Here is a 20879-nt window from a genome sequence, read left to right as displayed (position 1 = left end):
CCCGTCCCGCTGAAGCTAATTTTCTCCTTCCGTACAAAGCGCTGGTTTTTAAATCTGACGTGTCACTTTCTGTAGTAATAACTTTGCAATCATTCTTCCAATCCTAGTAATTCGGAGACTGTTTTTTGACACGTGATACATTGTACTTTGCATTTTATTTTTGACGTGCCCTTTTAATTTTGTTAGGATATTGGAATGGTTAAAAGTTTAGCAACAATTTTTCATTTTTTTAAGCAACTTTGAGAGGTTTATATGTCAGAAACCCCCAAAGTGATACAAATATAAAAACTGCACCCTTTGATTTATTCAAATCTGCATTCAGGAAGTTTTGGGGCTATTCACAGGAATTAATGCAATTTGGAATGAAAAAAACAAAACAAAAATGACATCCTTTCAGCTAAGATGTTGCTTTAAGCAAAGAAATTAAATAACATGTTTTATAAAGAATGGCGAGTGCCATCTTTTTTTCTCTCTGAAATACGGGTCTATATTCCTTATATATTATAAGCTTGTGAGCAGGGTCCTCGCTCCTCCTGTAACTGTTGAAATGTGTTACTTTGTATTGTTTTTATTGTCTGTACATGTTCCTACCGTACAGATAATGAGGAATATGCTGGCGCTATAAATAAAAATAATATTATTTTGTATGCTGTAGCTAAAATGCAGGCCTTTGGACAATTTCTTAAAAAGCCTTAGAAATGGTAATCAGGATGCTCATATCAATGTTTACAGTGTTTAAAATACAAAGCCGCCAAGAATACCATCATTGTATTACAGCCATTAGGGGGCGACACCACATGGCCAACATGTCTCTGTACGATTTAAATAGTGTGCTAGTGAAAAATAATTAGATCTCGTTATCTGCTGTAAGCATATTGTAAAGAACGAACTGGTAGATCAAAGCAGGAAAAGGAAATTGAGAGAGATGGGAGGAGACTGAAAGAAGGTTGGCATTCAGTGATGGGCGGGGGTCCACGAGTGGCAGGCCATACCAAGGAGATGAGGACTACAACATGGGTGCAAAACAAGAAGGGAATATGTGAAAAGTTCCTTAGTGGTAACTATGATATTATGAAAATGACCGTAAGTTTATAGCAAACCTGACAGCAGGATTTTGTTCAGTAAACTACAGATCCTGTTAGGTTGCCGCTGTTATACTGAATAAAATGATACGTGGGGTGAAGAAATCCATCCTGTGGTTCTTGTGTAGCTGCTACTGCGCGGGTGGCGCCATTTTTTTTCTTCTCCAGCAAGATAGTGCCGCCAGCACATGAGCTGTAGCAGCTATCAGATCGCCTATATGCACAGATAGCCGCTACTGCGCAGGTGCGGCCGGTGCCATTTTAAAATCGATTTTTTTTCCCCCTATCTGAATAATAGCAACCACATTTATTATTGGGACAGTAAACATGCGATTATGCGCAGGGCAGATGTCGCCTGCCTGCAGAAGGGTTTATTATTTTTTTTAATTCAGTACGAACAGGTATTCATTATGTAAACTAGAAGGCAGGTCAGTGAAGGATCAGTGACCTATCAGCAGTCTGCATTATGAATACCTAATCAGAGCACAACATGAAGCTCTTCCCATCACAAGGGATCCCCTTTTTGAACTAGTCCCGCTGGTGAAGTATCGGAACTGGTTATCGATGTATACCATTGTGCACTGCGCAATAAGATACATGGCCCCTTCCTGGGCTATGAATATCAGCCCACAGCTGTCTGTGTAGCCTTTCTGGCTATTAATTATAGGGGGAACCCACATCATTTTTGGGGGGGACCCCCCTATTTTAATAGCCAGTAAAGGCTATGCAGACAGCTGCGGGCTAATATTCAAAGCCTGGGAAGATCCATGGGTATTATTAACCCCTTTTCTAGGCTACAAACATCGGTCCCCAGTCGCTGTCTTTCCCACTCTGGACTTGAAAACTGCGCGGAAGCCCATGCAATTTTTTTTCCATTTTTTTTTTTTTTAAATTAAACAGCCGTTTAAGGCCGGGGTCACACTTGCGAGAAACTCGCACCTCAATACCAGCCACTGCCACTTAGGACCGGAGTGTGTGGCTGCATGTTTTTCTATGCAGCTCAACACTCCGGTGGCAGTGCCGGGTATTGAGGTGCGAGACTCGTGCGAGTTTCTCGCAAGTGTGACCCTGGCCAACGCAGATTGTGTGTGTCTTTATTTAACTCAATGTACCATTTTATTATGTTTATTACTAAACATTGGGCTTGGTATCTATCTATCTATCTATCTATCTATCTATCTGTGTATGTAAACATTCTTCAATGGAGTATGTAAATGAAGAGGTTGGACAAGAAATGACATCACAATTCGTTTTTTTTGTTCAATAATAGATCTTTATTTAGCTTTCAAAAACGCATACAAATCTGCTTAAAAAAAAAGGCATGAAAATCCGCACCAAAACCAAATAACAAAAAACGCATCAAAAATGCGGATTTTTACCTGTGTTTTCTGCCAAGAGATGCAGAATCTGCACAGAAGATTCTACAGGCAAATCCGCAATGTGTGCACATACCCTAAAAGACTGGGTGACTGGGACAAAAAGATTATCCAGAGAGAAACTGAATGGATTTTTCTGCTTGATTAAGGGGATTAAATGAACAACTCATCTTCACTAGTCATGGAGAGTGGTTTACATACTTTTCTCCAAGATACCAGTTAATGATGTCTAGGTGTATTGGTCTTAGTAGACCATGCCATTTTTGTTTTTCAGATATGAGGTTTTGCTTATATCTTAAATATCTGGTTCTTTTTCCCTACCGTCTGACCCCATCTGGTGTTACAACATTCTGGGTCCCTGTTTTTGGTCTTTATATTTATTAGCTTTATATTAGGTTTATTCTTGAATCGCCCCATTATTGCATTATTGACTGCCCTATCTTTTGAGCTACCTCATGTGTGTCAACTCGTACCTATCCCTGGGATGTACTTCTTATTTATTGTGTGTGGTACAACATGTTTTCAGCAGTTTAGCGGTCATGCACAGGCTTTAGCCCACAATGGCACATGCATTATATTTGCACATGCACTTCATTAGTATGTAAAACACACCAACTGATAAATATTAGAGGTAACTTTGCGTCTGTGTATTATATCAGTATCCTTGCATGCACAGGTACTTTATCTTTTCTATTTTTCTAGCAGATAGTTATGTTCATTTTATTTTGATACCCCTGATATATACCATTGTGTGATTTCACAATGGAAAACTATATAGCAGCTTTGCAATGTTATTTGTAGCAAAAATTCTTTTTTTTTTTTGTTTTATATAACATTCTTATATGCGCCTAACACTTTTTTTTAATATTGCGTTGCATCACCACTGCAACAACTATATTTATATATGTATGATCACAATCGCGGTTTTGTCTACTGTTTTGTCCTTAGATACCAAACGTATAGTTTTTTTCCTCATTTAACCACCTATTAACCGAGCCAATTTTGACCTTAATGACCAAGCCAAATTTTACAATTCTGACTTCTGTCATTTTATGTCGTAATAGCTCTGGAGCACCAACAGATTCCTCTGATTGTGAGACTGTTTTTTGGTTACATATTGTACCTCATAATAGTAGTAACATTTCTTCAATATGACTTACATTTATGAAAAAAAAAATGGAAATTTGGCAAAAATGCTAAATGTTGTGCCCTTTAATCAGAGAGATATGTCACATAAAATAGTTAATAAATTTAATTCCCCATATTGTCTACATTACATAAATACAATTTTGTAAACAGGATTTTGTTGTTGTTAGGAAGTTATAAGGGTTAAAAGTTGACAAGCGATTTCTAATTTTTCCAAAACCATTTTTTAGGGACCACCTCACATTTCAAGTGACTGAGGGGTCTATATGACATATGTTCAAAACTACATTCAAAAAGTTTATTAACCCTTTAGTTGCTTCCTGAGAACTAAAACAATGTGGAAGGAAAAAAAAAAAAAACGAACAACTTTTTTCACACACAAAAAAAACTACTTTAGACCCAACTTTTTTTTTTATTTACACAAGGGTAACAATAGAAATTGGGGAAATGACAATACTCCATAGGTGGGGGAAAGCCACTTGGGCACACGGCAGGGCTCAGAAGGGAGGGAGCTCCGTGTGACTTTTTGAATGCAAAATTGGCTGGAATCAAGAACAGATGCCATGTCGCACTTGGAGAGCCCCTGCTGTGCCTAAATGGTGGAAAACCCTCACAAGTGACCCCTTTTTGAAAGCCACACTCGCACAGACATTATCCAGGGGTATAGTGAGCTTTTTGAACCCACAGGTGCGACACACAATTTGTTAACATTAGGTTGTCATATCGAATATGTCGTCATTGACGAGTTCTAGTCCCCACCTTGCATGTTTCGTGGCAGATAAACACCCAAAATAAAAAACATGCCGGGATCCGCCATACTCGATGCATACCCAAGCACCCAATGCAAACTTGAGTTGTGAGAAATTGCGCTCAACACTAGCTGTTACTTTTTTTTAGAATTGGGTTTTTTCCAAAAGTAACTCCAACTCCAAACAATGGAAAAAATTACAATGACAGAGGGGGATTTGATTTACTATTTTTATTTTGATCACTGTGATATACCCCATCACAGTGATCAAGAGAAACCAATAAGTAAAATACCATATTGTTGCCGGGTACCAACCTGAAGATCTTGGCAGACGCACTGTGCATGCGCCCGTCATTTGTTTTCCAGGGAGATACCACGGAGGGCCAGTGGACAAAGCAGGAGGATCTGGGGATGGTGGAGATTGCTGTTATTCACTGAATCTATCACATGACAGGGTCCGTAAAAACCAGCCCGGATCATGTTCTACAGGGTCTCAGCTACCCCCAGTAGCTGAAACCCCAGAGATTTTTTGACACCGAGAGGCGCTATACTCTTATTTCTCAGCGAAGTTAAAAAGCGACACTTAGGAATAAGTACCCTTATCTGCCGCCATTAAAGGCATATCGGCGATCTTTAATTGGTTAAGTGATGAAAAAAACCAAAACAAACAAAACTGTTTGTTTTTGGTGCCATTTTCGGAGTCCCGTAACATTTTTTGGGATATGGAACTGTGTGAGGTCCTATTTTTTTGTGCCTTGAGCTGACTGTTTACTTATACCTTTTTGGGTAGATCCGATGTTTTGATTTCCTCTTATTGCAATGTTGCAGCAGCCCAAAAAAACGTAATTCTGGCTGTTTGATTTTTTTTCACTATGTCGTTTATTGATCGTGTTAATTTGTTTCATATTTTGATAGATCAGACTTTTAAAAACGCAGCGATACCAAATATGTATTATTCTTTATAATTGTTCTATTTTTAATGGAGAAAAAGGGGGGGTGATTTGACCGTGTTTTTTGATATTTAAAAACTTGTTTCCACCACTTTTTACTGTATTTAATAGCCCACATAGGTGACTTGAAGCTGTGATCAACTGGTCGCTTGCACTATACATAGCACTGCAGCCACAGGATGGCTTTCACAGTAATATTTTAATGGCTGGCATGGGAGTCAACAGCAGATCCACGACTTTCAAGATAATCCATCGGCGAGACACAATCATGTCACTTGTACCCAAGTGATTACTGAAAACTAACTTGTCACTGACCATTTAGAGCCAGGAACTTCTTATCCAGGGCAGAAATCGCCAACTTATGCCGACATATCAGTTCTGAAGGCGAAAGGGCACCTCAAAGGACTACAGCGCATTTATAAACTTGGTGCTTCAGATATTATAGATCACTATTTGCTGTCAGGAAAAGAGATGAGGGAATCCCAAAACAGCTGTAATCAAAATGGGCCCCAGATTCAGCTATATTCACACTACTACAGTGTGCCCTGCTCAGCACTACGTCAGGAATACCACAATAACAGGGTCCATGCATCCAAACCCGTCAGCCGATTTCCCAGTAACGGAGGGATGGACTGGCTATGTAAAAGGATTGTTGCCTCGTCTCTGAAAGAGCCGCATGTGGCTAGAAATAGTTTGGAGGTAAATTCCTGCTGACAGATTCCCTTTAGGCCTTGCTCCCACTTACGTATAAGACCAGCAAGTGCAATGCAAGAAAAAAAAAAAAACCCCACAGCATGTTGCAAGTGGCCGAGTATATCGGACAAGACTCATCAATGCAAGTCAATGGTCACGAGTAAAAAAAAAAAAAAAAAAAAGGCACAGACCGTGACGTCCAATTTTTACGGATACATTACCATTCTGTAGCATAGAACACTGTAAATGGTCCTCTATGAGATGTAGAATAATAGTTACAGAGAAAAAACCCAAACACATTGTATACGGATGTCATGTGAGAAAATCACATGACATTCTACTTCACTGAATCAACAATCGGGGCAATTTTTTTGGAAGCAGATGTGAGCAAGGCCTTAAAGTGATCTGGGAACAATATACTAGTAGCAGAACACCTGAACAATTACAGAATGTTTTTTTTTTAATATATTATTTATTTTTATGTAATTATTTACTGACGGGAACCTGACAGAAGATTTATGGTGGCCAAACCCTAGGCAGTGTGAATCAGACACTGGCTGCGTTATTAGGCTATGTGCACACGCTGCGGATCCACAGCGGATTGGCAGCAGTTTTCCAAGAGTTTACAGTACCATGTAAACCTATCGAAAACAAAATCCGCAGTGCACATGCTGCGGGAAAAAAAACGCACGGAAACACTGCGCTGTTTATTCTGCAGCATGTCAATTCTTTGTGTGGATTCCGCAGCGGTTTACACCTGCTCCATAATAGGAATCCGCAGGTGAAAAACCGCAGGTGGAATCCGTACAAAAACCTCGGTAATCCTGCAGTAAATCCGCAGTGTGGATTTCCTGCGGATTTTCCAAAATCAGTGCGGAAAAATCCACACACCTTTCCGCAACGTGTGCATATACCCTTGCAGCAGTGTATAGAAACTATGAAAAGCTGGCAGTGGACTTTGTGCCTCAGATGATTAATCCTAGGCAGGTGTCTGGTGGCTTCTTCCTGATGGGGGGAAGACACCGCGAGGGATCTGCCTCAGACTGGTTAATCGAGGTCAGTCCCTGCCAGCTTGCCAAAGTAGGTGAAACACCACAGCTTTGCAGAGTATGGGTGCGTGTCCACTGTCCGGGTTGACGATGCTTTGGACGGAGTGGAAAACCTGCGCCACCCCTTCTGTACATGCGGTGATTCCAGATGTGTTCATTGCACACATCCGGAATCTCCACACCCCATACATAAGGCCCTGTGATTTACCCTGCGGAGACGGAGCATCGCCGCAAGGTAAACACACACACTGCGGTCTAAAAAGACGTGCTGTATGTCCGTAAACACAGGGCCGCCGGATGTGTGTTCGCACACATAGTGGAGACGGGATTTCATAAAATCCTCTCCACTATGCTGTAACATCTGGACACTGCGGGTTGAACGCAGCATCCAAACCCCAGCTAATCCGGATGTAATCCGGCCCGTGGACACATTCTCAAAGCTACAAGACTGCAATAACTCACCGAGTATGTGATTAAGGCCAGGATCACACTTGCGAGAAAAATATAGTTCTTACCGATAACGGTATTTCTCTGAGCCCATGACGGCACCACGGAGAGAGGGGATCCGCCCACCAAGGACAGGAAACCTACGGATAAAAAGGCGGTACCACTCTCCTGCATCAGTTGTTTTACATAGAGAACGATGGGAGACTACTAAACATTTGTTAATTTTAACTGTTTATCATAACTAGATACCGCGTGACTTTAAAACTATGAGTAGACTATGGCACTATTTTGATGTGAGCACCCACAAGTGAAGGGAGGGAATGTACGGGTGCCGTCATGGGCTCAGAGAAATACCGTTATCGGTAAGAACTATATTTTTCTCTGATCGCCCATGACGGCACCACGGAGAGAATTGCATAGATAGTACATTCAAGGAGGGACCACCGCCTCCAGAACCCTTTTACCAAAAGTAAGGTCTGAAGAGGAGATTAGGTCCAATCTATAGTGCCTATAGAATGTGGATGGTGAGGACCAGGTAGCAGCTCTACATATCTGGTCAATGGAAGCTCCAGCCTTCTCCGCCCAGGAAGTCGCTACTGCCCTTGTTGAGTGAGCCTTAACCTCCCCGGGAATGGACATCCCACCTGCTGAGTATGAGAGACTGATGGCGTCCGTGATCCATCTTGCTATGGTGGCTTTAGATGCTTTTTTCCCCTTCCGGGGACCCTGGAAACACACAAACAGAGAGGAATCCTCCCTACTCTCTCTAGTGACTTCTAGGTAATGTAAGAGACATCTTCTTACATCTAGTGTATGTAGTGTTTGTTCCTCCTTATTTTTAGGATTGGGACAGAAGGAGGGGAGAGATATCTCTTGAGACCTGTGAAATTTTGAAGCCACTTTCGGGAGATATGCTGGGTCTGTTTTTAAAATGACCCTATCCTCTAGAAATTGTGTGTAAGGAGGGTTAACTGAGAGAGCCTGTAAATCGCTAACCCTACGGGCAGAAGTAAGGGCGACTAATAAAGCTGTTTTGAGAGATAGGTTTTTTATTGTAGATTCGTGTAATGGTTCGAATGGCGGACTAGTCAGGGCTTTAAGGACCAAGTTTAAGTCCCATTGAGGAACGACTTTAACTGGAAGAGGCCTTCTTCTTCCTGCCGCCCTGATGAATCTAGAGACCCACCTATTTGAAGCCAAGTCAAAGTTAAATAGAGCTCCCAATGCCGCCACATGAACTTTTAGGGTGCTAGTGGCTAAACCCATCTCCAACCCATTTTGTAGGAATTCTAGTATGGAAGCAAGGGGAATTTCTTTCCCTATTTTTTCACCTGAAGAAGACAGAAATTTTTTCCATACTTTGCCGTATTGCTTTGTTGTAACCGGCTTCCTACTTTGTAACAGAGTTGAGATTAACCCTGGAGAGAACCCCCTGCTTTCTAATAATTTCCTTTCAAAAGCCAAGGTGTCAAGTGCAAGTTCTTGACTCGAGGGTGACAGACTGGGCCTTGCGACAATAGATCCTGGTGGTCTGGCAATACCCAAGGGTCGGATATTGACATCTTCCTCATCCATGAGAACCAAGGTCTCTTCAGCCAGAACGGGGCAATTAAGATGACCAGCGCCCCGTCCTCCCGAATCTTCCTCAGCACTGCTGGAATCAGAATAAGAGGAGGAAAGGCATAGACCAGATGGTGACCCCAAGATATCAGGAAAGCGTCCACAGCTACTGGGTTCCCCAGGAGAGATAGGGAGCAAAAGGAGGCTACTTTTTTGTTTAGATGACTCGCAAAGAGATCTATTTTGGGAACACCCCATCTTTCTGTGATCTGGGTGAATATCACCTGATTTAGTTCCCATTCCCCCTGTTTTAGGCTGGACCGGCTGAGGAAGTCTGCTTTGTAGTTGTCTACTCCCCTTATGTGTAGGCTTGTTAGGGATAAGAGGTTGCTCTCGGCTATTTGCAGGATTGATTTGGTCACTTCCATTAGATTTTTGGAACGGGTACCTCCCTGGTGATTTAGGTAAGATACTACCACCCGATTGTCCGACATTACTCTTACATGGTGAGAGTGAAGGACCCCCAAGAATTCCTGAAGGGCATATTTTACTGCAAGGAGCTCCTTCATGTTGGAGGATTTGTTTACTGTAGATGGAGACCAAATGCCCTGGGTTACAAGGTCGCCCAGATGAGCCCCCCACCCTGAAGGGCTTGCGTCCGTAGTCAGGACTTTCGAGATCTGAATTACCCATGGGACTCCCTGGGAAAGATTTTCCTGCGATTTCCACCATGTCAGAGAGTGACTGGTGCGAGGAGATCAGCTTTGTGAAAACCCTCGGGGCTATGGCAAGACCAAATGGTAGAGCTGAAAATTGGAAGTGATTTATGACTCCCCTGATGTGAACTGCCATCCTGAGGAATCTCTGGTGATCCTTGTGTATTGGGACGTGATAATATGCGTCCTTTAGGTCCAGGACCACCATGAAGCATTGGGGAAACAACATCTTGATAGATGATTTTATCGTTTCCATCTTGAATGCTTGAACTTCCAGGTAATCGTTTAGTTTTTTTAGATTTATAATGGTCCTGAAGGAACCGTCTGGTTTCTTCCTCAGGAATAGAGGGGAATAGTACCCTTGCCCTCTTTCTTGTGGGGGAACCTCCAGGAGTACTCCCTTTTTTACTAACCCGATGACCTCGTTTTCCAGTGCCAGCTGTTCTTCTGCCGAAGATCTTATAGATGTCATCGTAAAAGAGAGACGGGGGCGTCTTTTGAATGTCAGCCTCAGACCTGATTCTATAATATTCAGAATCCATTGACTGGAGGTGATCTTTTTCCAGGCTGGGAGAAAGAGAGAATCTCCCTCCCACCTGGGGTGAACCTTCATTGAGAAGGTTTCTTGTTATCGCTGGGGTTTTTGTTAAAGATGAACCCCTTGTTTTTGTTACTCTTATCCTCCCACTTTCCCTGGCCTCTCCCAGGGTTCTTGCGGAAAAACCTCTTGTTCCGAAAGGGCTTCCGGTAAGAGGGGAGACCTAGAGAGGGAAAGGACTTTTTCTTGTCCCCTGCTTTTTCCAAGATGTCGTCTAATGTGGAACCGAACAAAAACTCTCCTTCGCAGGGGATAGTACACAGTTTTGTTTTTGTTTGCAGATCGCCAGGCCAATTCTTAAGCCAGAGGGCACGCCTGGCCGCATTGGCAAACACTGCTGACCTGGCAGCTAATCTGATAGAGTCTGCCGAGGCGTCAGCCAGAAAAGCCGCAGCTCCCCTTATTACAGGTAACGTCTTCAGTATCGAGTCTCGGGAAGTTTTCCCCTTTAATTGACCCTCTAGTTGATTTAACCAGATCATTAGGGAGCGGGATGTGCAAGCTGCTGCCACTGCCGGTTTCAGGCCTCCTCCCGCTGACTCCCAAGAGCCCTTGAGGAAGGCGTCCGCCTTCTTGTCCATAGGGTCTTTTAGGACCCCCATGTCCTCAAACGGGAGAGCGAATTTCTTTGATGCTTTAGCTATTGCTACATCTAATTTGGGGGCTTTTTCCCAAAAGGATTATTATTATTATTAAAAGGAGCAGGATTCATCCTCGAAGGGGTATTTCCTTTTTGGAGTTAGGAGAGTCTTTTTCATGGGTTTATTCCATTCCTTCTTAATTAACGCTGCAATTGCTTCATTAAGGCCGGCGTCACACTTGCGAGTTTTACGGACGTAAGAGCGCAGAATCTACGTCCGTAAAACTCGCAAAAAATACGGCACAATTATTCTCTATGCCCCTGCTCCTATTTGCCGTATTTTACTGATCAGTATTATACGGCTTTCTACGGCCGTACAAAATCGCAGCATGCTGCGTTTGTCACCGTACTGCGCAAGAAATACGCCAATGAAAGTCTATGGAAGCGTGAAAAATACGGATTACACACGGACAAGCAGTGTGACTTGCGAGAAATACGCAGCGCTGTTAGAGAGAAAAGCCGGCAATTCAGTGCGGTGTACAGTAAAATCACACTGACAGCTTACAGTAGAATAGGTAGAATAAATGTGTACACATAGAATAGGTATATATATATATATATATGTCAGTGAGACACATATATGTATATATATTAATATTTATTCCAGCGCTATACAGCTTGAAAGCCGGTAATTCAATTACCGGCTTTTTCTTTCTCCTTCCTAAAACCCGACATGATTTGAGACATGGTTTACATACAGTAAACCATGTCTTCTCTCCATTTTTTTGCAGATTCCACACTACTAATGTCAGTAGTGTGTATCTGCAAAATTTGGCCGTTCTAGCTCTTAAAATAAAGGGTTAAATGGCGGAAAAAATTGGCGTGGGCTCCCGCGCAATTTTCTCCGCCAGAGTAGTAAAGCCAGTGACTGAGGGCAGATATTAATAGCCTGGAGAGGGTCCACGGTTATTGGCCCCCCCCTGGCTAAAAACACCTGCCCCCAGCCACCCCAGAAAAGGCACATCTGGAAGATGCGCCTATTCTGGCACTTGGCCACTCTCTTCCCATTCCCGTGTAGCGGTGGGATATGGGGTAATGAAGGGTTAATGCCACCTTGCTATTGTAAGGTGACATTAAGCCTAATTAATAATGGAGAGGCGTCAATTATGACACCTATCCATTATTAATCCAATTGTAGTGAAGGGTTAAATAAAACACAAACACATTATTTAAAATTATTTTAATGAAATAAAAACAATGGTTGTTGGAGTATTTTATTCAACGCCCAATCCAGTCACTGAAGACCCTCGTTCTGTGAGTAAAAAAACATAATAAACCAACAATATATTTACCCTCCGCAGATCTGTAACGTCCAACGATGTAAATCCTTCTGAAGGGGTTAAAACATTTTGCAGAAAGGAGCTGTGCTAATGCAGGCTGCTCCTCGCTGCAAAACCCCAGGGAATGAGGCTAAAAATAGATCAATGATCTATATTTAGCTTCATTTGCGGTGAGGCGCCCTCTGCTGGCTGTTCATAGATCGTGGGAAATTACCTAGAAAGCTCCCAGGCTCCCAGGCTTTCTAGGTAATTTCCCACGATCTATGAACAGCCAGCAGAGGGCGCCTCACCGCAAATGAAGCTAAATATAGATCATTGATCTATTTTTAGCCTCATTCCCTGGGGTTTTGCAGCGAGGAGCAGCCTGCATTAGCACAGCTCCTTTCTGCAAAATGTTTTAACCCCTTCAGAAGGATTTACATCGTTGGACGTTACAGATCTGCGGAGGGTAAGTATATTGTTGGTTTATTATGTTTTTTTACTCACAGAACGAGGGTCTTCAGTGACTGGATTGGGCGTTGAATAAAATACTCCAACAACCATTGTTTTTATTTCATTAAAATAATTTTAAATAATGTGTTTGTGTTTTATTTAACCCTTCACTACAATTGGATTAATAATGGATAGGTGTCATAATTGACGCCTCTCCATTATTAATTAGGCTTAATGTCACCTTACAATAGCAAGGTGGCATTAACCCTTCATTACCCCATATCCCACCGCTACACGGGAATGGGAAGAGAGTGGCCAAGTGCCAGAATAGGCGCATCTTCCAGATGTGCCTTTTCTGGGGTGGCTGGGGGCAGGTGTTTTTAGCCAGGGGGGGGCCAATAACCGTGGACCCTCTCCAGGCTATTAATATCTGCCCTCAGTCACTGGCTTTACTTCTCTGGCGGAGAAAATTGCGCGGGAGCCCACGCCAATTTTTTCCGCCATTTAACCCTTTATTTTAAGAGCTAGAACGGCCAAATTTTGCAGATACACACTACTGACATTAGTCGTGTGGAATCTGCAAAAAAAATGGAGAGAAGACATGGTTTACTGTATGTAAACCATGTCTCAAATCATGTCGGGTTTTAGGAAGGAGAAAGAAAAAGCCGGTAATTGAATTACCGGCTTTCAAGCTGTATAGCGCTGGAATAAATATTAATATATATACATATATGTGTCTCACTGACATATATATATATATATACCTATTCTATGTGTACACATTTATTCTACCTATTCTACTGTAAGCTGTCAGTGTGATTTTACTGTACACACTATATATATATATATATATAGACAGTATATATATATTTTCTTTTCTTTTTGGGACACATGGATCACTTCTATAGCGGTATGTTGGTTTTGCTAGCCTGCGAGAAAACCACGCAGTACGGATGCCATACGGATTACATACGGAGGATGCCATGCGCAAAAAACGCTGACACACCCTGCCTACGGAGGAGCTACGGACCACTTTTTTCGGGACTTTTCAGCGTATTACGGCCGTAATATACGGACCGTATTGTTTTACGCTGTGTGTGACGCCGGCCTAAGCGGGAAAGCTCTTCTCTTTTTTTTGTTCTAAGCCCCCAAACATGATGTCTTGTGCTGACTTTTTAGGGTGGGAGTCTACTAATCCCATAGTACTCCTCACTGCCTTTATGAGGCCATCGGTGTCCTCTAGCGGGAAACAATTGTGACCTCCTGAGGAAGAAGTGGATGAGGAAGATGAGGAGGAGTCGTCGTAGGATACTGAACTTGCACTATCGCTGTCAGATTTAGAGACTGGGGACGGGGACCTGTGTCTGGTCCTTCTCCGTTTTTTTCCCCTTTTAAGGGATCTAAAGGTGTCTTCCACCTGTTCTTTAATCAGGTTTTTAAGATCTGTTGCAAACCCGGGCAGGCTTTCGGATACAGTCTGCTGTATGCAGGAATTACATAGCTGCTTCTCCCATGCGGGTGGAAGATCCTCTTTACAGATGGCACAGATTTTGTGCTTTGTTTTACCTACGCTTTTCCTCCCCTAAAAAGAGACAAATAATAATCTTACTGTCTCTAACTTTCACGAAGATCAACTTACCACCTCCAGGACCCATAAATACCGGTTGGGGATTCTCTGCCTTTGGCTTTTTCCCTGACGCCGTGCTGGACTCCTTGCTGTGTTGAGACCTTTGGCGTTCTTTGCTGGTGTCCTGGTGACCTTTCTGCTGTCGCCTCTTTTGCTGCTGCTGCGGCGATGCTATAGGTGGAGGTGATTCAGGCAAGGGAGATGCCGGGTCGCTCATACTGCTGCTGGTCTGCTGTCAATAACGCGTGCTGCGCTGCTGCTGCGACAACTAGTAGCTCCTAAGGCTCTTGCCGATATACTGCAGAGCCACTGGGAGGAAGTAGATTCTCCCTTTTAAAGCTCCTGCCGCCTTTTTTTTTTTTTTTCCGGCGCCTGCGCAGTAGCACTCAGCCGACGGCGAGGAGCGTTGAACGCCGGCGCTTGCGCAGTAGCGCTCAGCCGACGGCGAGGAGCGTTGAACGCCGGCACCTGCGCAGACGCTTCTGCGGCGCCTTTGGAACGCACAAGCGTCAGATCGGCGTCCCTGCGCAGCGGCGTCCAGACAATGGCGAGGAGCGCCGAACGCCGACGCCTGCGCAGTCGGGTTCCTCCAGCGTCTCGCGAGACCAGCTTAACTCCGGGCATGCGCCGGACTCTCAAGATGGCCGCCCAGAGTGCAGATATGGCGCTGCTGACCGGCACCCCCGGTCCTATGCAGACCCTACCGCGCGGCTCTGCATGCCCGATGGCAGTGCAGTGTGCAGGCTGACGCGTGCTAGGGGAGGGCCGCGCTGCACCTCCCGCAACCACAGAGGGACCCCCCTGGATGTTGCCGCTGCTGCATCTTACCTGGGGAGGTGACCACGAACTCCTTGTCACCTCCCCCACTCACCCTAGAGGCCCATTAGCCCCCAGCGGTGGTGCTTCGGGTCACCACCCCAGCCGAGGCAGAGGGACCCCAGCTGCCTGAGTCAGACTGGTTGGCCCCGGAATTCCAACGTCGAACTGGTAAGTCCGTAGGTCTCCCATCAAGGACAGGAAACCAACTGATGCAGGAGAGTGGTACCGCCTTTTTATCCGTAGGTTTCCTGTCCTTGGTGGGCGGATCCCCTCTCTCCGTGGTGCCGTCATGGGCGATCAGAGAAAATCGCATGAGTCTCGCATCTAAATACCCGGCACTGCCGCCGGCACTCGGACTGGAGCGCTCAGCTGCATAGAAATACATGCAGTCACACGCTCCGGTCCCGAGTGCCGCGCATTGAGACGCGAGACTCGTGCGAGTTTCTTGCCAGTGTGATCCTGGCCTACGGCCACGTTCAGTGTTTGTAAGCTAAAATCAGGAGGGGAACAGTCAGAGGAAGAGTATTGCGGGTTCACACTGCGTTAACAGCAGCTCGTTCAACACATACGTTAACGGGCTGCTGTTAACGCAAGTGCCGACATTCCATCGCGCTAGCGCAGATAGGGCATCTGCTAGCTCTATCTGCGCTAGCAGTGACGGACCCGGAAACGCTGCAGCCCGCGTCCCAGGGTCCATCACTCAATGATGGTACATCGCTAGCGCACGCCCATTGTGGGTGTGCACTAGCGATGCGTCCGACATATGGAATTAATGGCGGCGTTAACGGACATAACGCAGTGTAACGTAGTCCGTCTAACGGACGCCAGCAACGCAATGTGAACCTGGCCTAATAGAAACACGTCACCACTTCTGGATTATCACCCACTCGTGGCTTACAGTTACTGAATCTGCCCCAAGACTGGGGATACACGGCGACAAGTCATGCGACTATTTTAGAGCCCCAATTTTAGTGTAAATAAAGTCACCAAGTTGCAGACAAGTCACGAGTTGCATGCAGTTTGCATTGAAGTCTATAAAGTGTGTCATGTGCAAGTTGCAAAAGAAGAGGTGTCAAAATGTACACTGTCGCTAAGTAGCCCTAATCTACATCAGCCTGCTAAGCTACATCCACTTTTTACTCATCTTGATTCCCAAGAGATCGGCTAAGTTCCTCGGTAATGTGGGCAGATCAGGTGCCACCCTGATGTAGCTGCGTTTGACAATGGTCCCCTGCAATCTTCTTAGATAGTCATCATGACCATCTCCCCTGTGAGCGCTGGTAGTGGTGCTGGCACAGGCACCCGTAAGGAGATGCAGCAGTCTTGTGTGCTATAGTAGCAGTACTGTCTATGAGAGGTTTAGAGATATCTTCCACATGCTGTAAGGGTATGTGCCCAGTACCCACCATCCAGAATTGCTGCGTATTTATGCAGCATCAAACCCGGAGAGCCCAGATGTTACAGCATAGTGGATGGGATTTCTAGAAGTCCCATGTCCATTATGTGTGCATGTACACGTGTGGATCACCCGCGGACACTGACATCCGGCATGTCAATATCCCAATATGTAGTAGGTGCAATAATATTAGCAAACACCTCGAAATAGAAGTGTAGTATAGTTCTTCAGATTCACGATGTTGCTTACCCCATGTGCACAGCATTACAGCCACTTAGGTAACATAGTAACATAGTTAGTATGGCCGAAAAAAGACATTTGTCCATCCAGTTCAGCCTATATTCCTTCATAATAAATCCCCAGATCTACGTCCTTCTACAGAACCTAATAATTGTATGATACAATATTGTTCTGCTCCAGGAAGACATCCAGGCCTCTCTTGAACCCCTCGACTGAGTTCGCCATCACCACCTCCTCAGGCAAGCAATTCCAGATTCTCACTGCCCTAACAGTAAAGAATCCTCTTCTATGTTGGTGGAAAAACCTTCTCTCCTCCAGACGCAAAGAATGCCCCCTTGTGCCCGTCACCTTCCTTGGTATAAACAGATCCTCAGCGAGATATTTGTATTGTCCCCTTATATACTTATACATGGTTATTAGATCGCCCCTCAGTCGTCTTTTTTCTAGACTAAATAATCCTAATTTCGCTAATCTATCTGGGTATTGTAGTTCTCCCATCCCCTTTATTAATTTTGTTGCCCTCCTTTGTATTCATGGTTACGACCACTCAGACCGACAGTTGTTAGTAGTCGTAACCATGGATACCCAAGCTACTGCAATGCCCTGCACATGGGGTAAGCAACATAGTGAATCAGAAGAACTATACTACATGCCTAATTGGAGATATTTGCTGATATTATTATTACACCTACTATATATTGGGATAGGGTCTTGGAGACAGGAATACCCCTTTAAAAAGTCTGCTGATCTTACCATTTTATGTTAATTAACATAGCATGCTTAAGAAAAAAAAAAAAAAAAAAATCATCCTCCAAGGATCTCCAACAACCAATTCTCCTTGACCTGGTCAGTGCGACTGCTGCAGCCAATCAGTGGCGACTAATGGTATAGGACCACCGATTTGACCCCTATAAATAACAGCTGTTCCATACAAATGAGAGACTTCAGCACTGATCAGCAGAACAGAGTGTCAGTGCTCGGTCACACTGAGGGGCTTTTCATAGAGAACAACCGGAGTGGTGGTCGGGTATTTAACCTGCCGCTCCATTATGTAATGGGGGGAAAAGCTCCACATTCTGCTGGTCAGTGCAGGATCCATGCCGGGGAGGGAGAGGACACCACATGCCCTGTGGATGGGCGCTGACTTGTGGACACCCCCTTTAAGCTCCAGCACAGACCCCTCATAGTGGGCCGATCGCTGGCTCTGGACACACCTGGATGTGCCAGCAATACTTGGCTGGCGGAGCTTATAGAGGGTCCTAGGCAGAGACACGTACCCCGCTTCCATACACCCCCTGCCCTCACCGGCCTCTACCAAGGGATCCCATGGCAGACACCATCACATCGGCACTGGACGAAGAGCCCCCATCTCTGGCGCAGAGAGCTGCTGAGCAGGCCTCTCACGGGTGGACAGCACCGGAATGGGGTGCAGGGGTCAGCTCTCCAGTCAGCCCGGGGGGAGCAGCAGCTCGCCTCACACCTACAGGGCGCCTACCTGACCGCCAGCGTCCCGGCCTGGAGGAACCTGCGCCGTCACCACCACCCGGCCAAATAAGGGAAAGCCGAGCGCTGCCCGCGGCTCCCAAAATACCAGCGCCCCTTCCCCCCGCTGTCACCAGCCGCTCACTACTCCACACAAGTTTGCACACGTGCGCGCCAACAGCTGAGTCACACCCCGGCGGCGGCACCGTGCGCAGACCCCCCTCTCCTGGCGGACATGGTACGTCCCAGCTGTCCACACTGGCTGCAGGGTGTCTGTGCACAGCGCCCCCACCGCGGGTGTTCGCTCTGCCAGTGACCTTCCCCTGGTCAGCAGCAGCAGCCCCACCCTCCCCACCAAACACTGCACCGCCGCCCCTCACCGCACAACCTGTCTCCAGCCCCCACCTACCATTTTATCTCCACCGGATCACCTAACGCCACGGCTCGGCGGTGGTGGACGCGCATGCGCACTTGTTGTTGGGAAATGCCGCCCACTTCCACAAGGAGTATCGGGAGTTGTAGTCTCCCGTGTGCTGCTCACTGTGGCGCTAAGAGGAGGGATAGCAGCCAAGATCCTCCGGGACTGACTTGTTATCAGCTCTACCCAGATATATAGTACATTACGTCCTCAGTGACGGCACATTTATGTGAGGGGCTCTACATGTTCTTGTATTGGGGAAATGGCTGTAAAATGTTATCAGTAGTGGCCGGTGTCACTCTGGGAGACTCACAGGAGGCGGCTACAGAGCTGCAGAAGTGCGCTGATGCCGGGGCAACGATTCCAGTGACGTCATTGTCTGCCTACAATTCCCAGAACTCCCTGCGCGGCGCGGTCTGATGACGTCGGGCGAGATGTGTTTCTGGCCCGGGGCTGGGCAGTGTGACTAGTGACGCTGGCAGTGAGTGGCCCTGGCAGGAGAGGCTGACTGTCACAGCAATGAGAGCAGAGGTCTGCGGGCGGAGAGCGGGGTGCCCTGACTGCTGGTAGGTGCCGGGCTCCTCTATGTGCTCGTTCTATCTATCTATCTATCTATCTATCTATCTATCTATCTATCTATCTATCACATATCTATCCCATATCTATCTATCTATCTATCTATCTCATATCTATCACATATCTATCCCATATCTATCTATCTATCTATCTATCTATCTATCTAGCTAGCTATCACATATCTATCACAAATCTATCCCATATCTATCTATTATCTATCTGTCTATCTATCTATCACATATCTATCTATCTATTATCTATCTATCTATCGCTCTATGTGTTCTCTATATCTATCTATCTATCTATCCCATATCTATCTATCTATCCCATATCTATCTATCTATCTATCTATCTATCTATCTATCTATCTATCACATATCTATCTATCTATTATCTATCTATCGCTCTGTGTTCTCTATATCTATCTATCCCATATCTATCACATATCTATCCCATATCTATCTGTCTATCTATCTATCTATCTATCTATCTATCTATCTATCACATATCTATCCCATATCTATCCCATATCTATCTATCTATTATCTATCTGTCTGTCTATCTATCTATCCCATATCTATCTATCTATCTATCTATCTATCTATCTATCTATCTATCATCTATCTATCCTCTATCTATCAAATTCAAATTCAAATTCAAATGAGCTTTATTGGCAGGACTAAGTACATGTTAGCATTGCCAAAGCATATGGTAAAAATACGGGGGTGGGGGAGGGGGGGCATATAGAGGTCCAGGGAATATCAAATTCCTTTTAGAGGATAGGGGATGTTTCCAGGGTGGGGTATAGGAGTCCATGACATATCGGGCTCTTTAGTCGGGGGATAGGGATATGTCCAGTGTTGGGGTACGGGAGTCCATGACATATCAGGCTCCTCTTAGTCTGTGGCAGGCACTGACATATTCCGCTGCTACGGCCACTGCACTTTCCTCTTCCCCCAGTATTATCAGCAGTTTCTCTTCCTCCTCCTTGGAGGTGAAATCTGGGAGGAGATCAGACAGCCTCTTGAAGTGAGTGTCCCTCACTGCGGAGTATTTGGGGCACCTCAGCAGGAAGTGGGCCTCATCCTCCACGGCCTCCTGGGGGCACTGCTGGCAGAGTCTGTTCTCTCGAGGCTTGTAGTTCTGTCGGTGCCGCCCGGATTCGATGAGTAGGCTGTGGGCGCTCAGTCTGTACCGGCTCAGGATCTGTCGATCTTTGGGGTTTTCTAGTTTCTCTAGATATGGGGCCAGTTTGTACTCCCTCTGTAGATTCCGGTATATTGTCAGTTTCTGGGATTTGTTTATGTCGTTCCTCCAGATGCTGAGATATTCCTCTTTGACTTTGTGTACCATTTTCTGGATTTCACCTTTTGTCAGGCCATGGGGGTTGATGGCTTGGTCAGACTGGCTTTGGGTACTTTTCCTTGGGAGGCTTCCTGAGGCTTCCTGGTGTAGTAAGGCTTTGTGATGGTAGGAGCTGGGACTGCTACTTTGTAGATGAGCCTTGAATGACAGCGCCTTCTTCTTTATTGCGATGTGTAGTGGGAATCTGCCCAGCTCTGCTCGGCAGGCGCTATTTGATGTGCTCCGATGGACTTGGAGAA

The 20879-nt window shown here is 45.3% G+C and overlaps 2 protein-coding genes across 4 annotated transcripts in view; one reads left to right on the top strand and one right to left on the bottom strand.

Moving 5' to 3' along the window:
* DCUN1D2 (defective in cullin neddylation 1 domain containing 2) overlaps positions 1-19080 on the bottom strand; it is a 45981-nt gene extending 26901 nt beyond the window's left edge. The window contains exon 1 of one of the 3 annotated variants that reach the window (XM_069757879.1): positions 18691-19080. In XM_069757879.1, coding sequence (XP_069613980.1) covers positions 18691-18693 — 3 coding nt within the window. In that variant the 5' untranslated portion in view covers positions 18694-19080. Of the gene's footprint in view, positions 1-18294; positions 18472-18690 lie in introns of those variants that run through there. The other 2 variants (XM_069757880.1, XM_069757881.1) reach the window with 2 other exon arrangements.
* A 23-nt stretch (positions 19081-19103) lies between these two features.
* The window catches only part of TMCO3 (transmembrane and coiled-coil domains 3), a 101415-nt gene continuing 99639 nt past the window's right edge, over positions 19104-20879 (top strand). The window contains exon 1 of the transcript XR_011319337.1: positions 19104-19265. The gene's annotated coding sequence lies outside the window, so the exon portion shown is untranslated. The remainder of the gene's footprint in view (positions 19266-20879) is intronic.

The sequence above is a fragment of the Ranitomeya imitator genome, chromosome 3 (assembly GCF_032444005.1).
Source record: "Ranitomeya imitator isolate aRanImi1 chromosome 3, aRanImi1.pri, whole genome shotgun sequence".
NCBI lineage: Eukaryota > Metazoa > Chordata > Amphibia > Anura > Dendrobatidae > Ranitomeya > Ranitomeya imitator.
The sequence above is the reverse complement of the archived record's forward strand: the minus strand, read 5'-3'. Positions and strand labels throughout refer to the sequence as shown.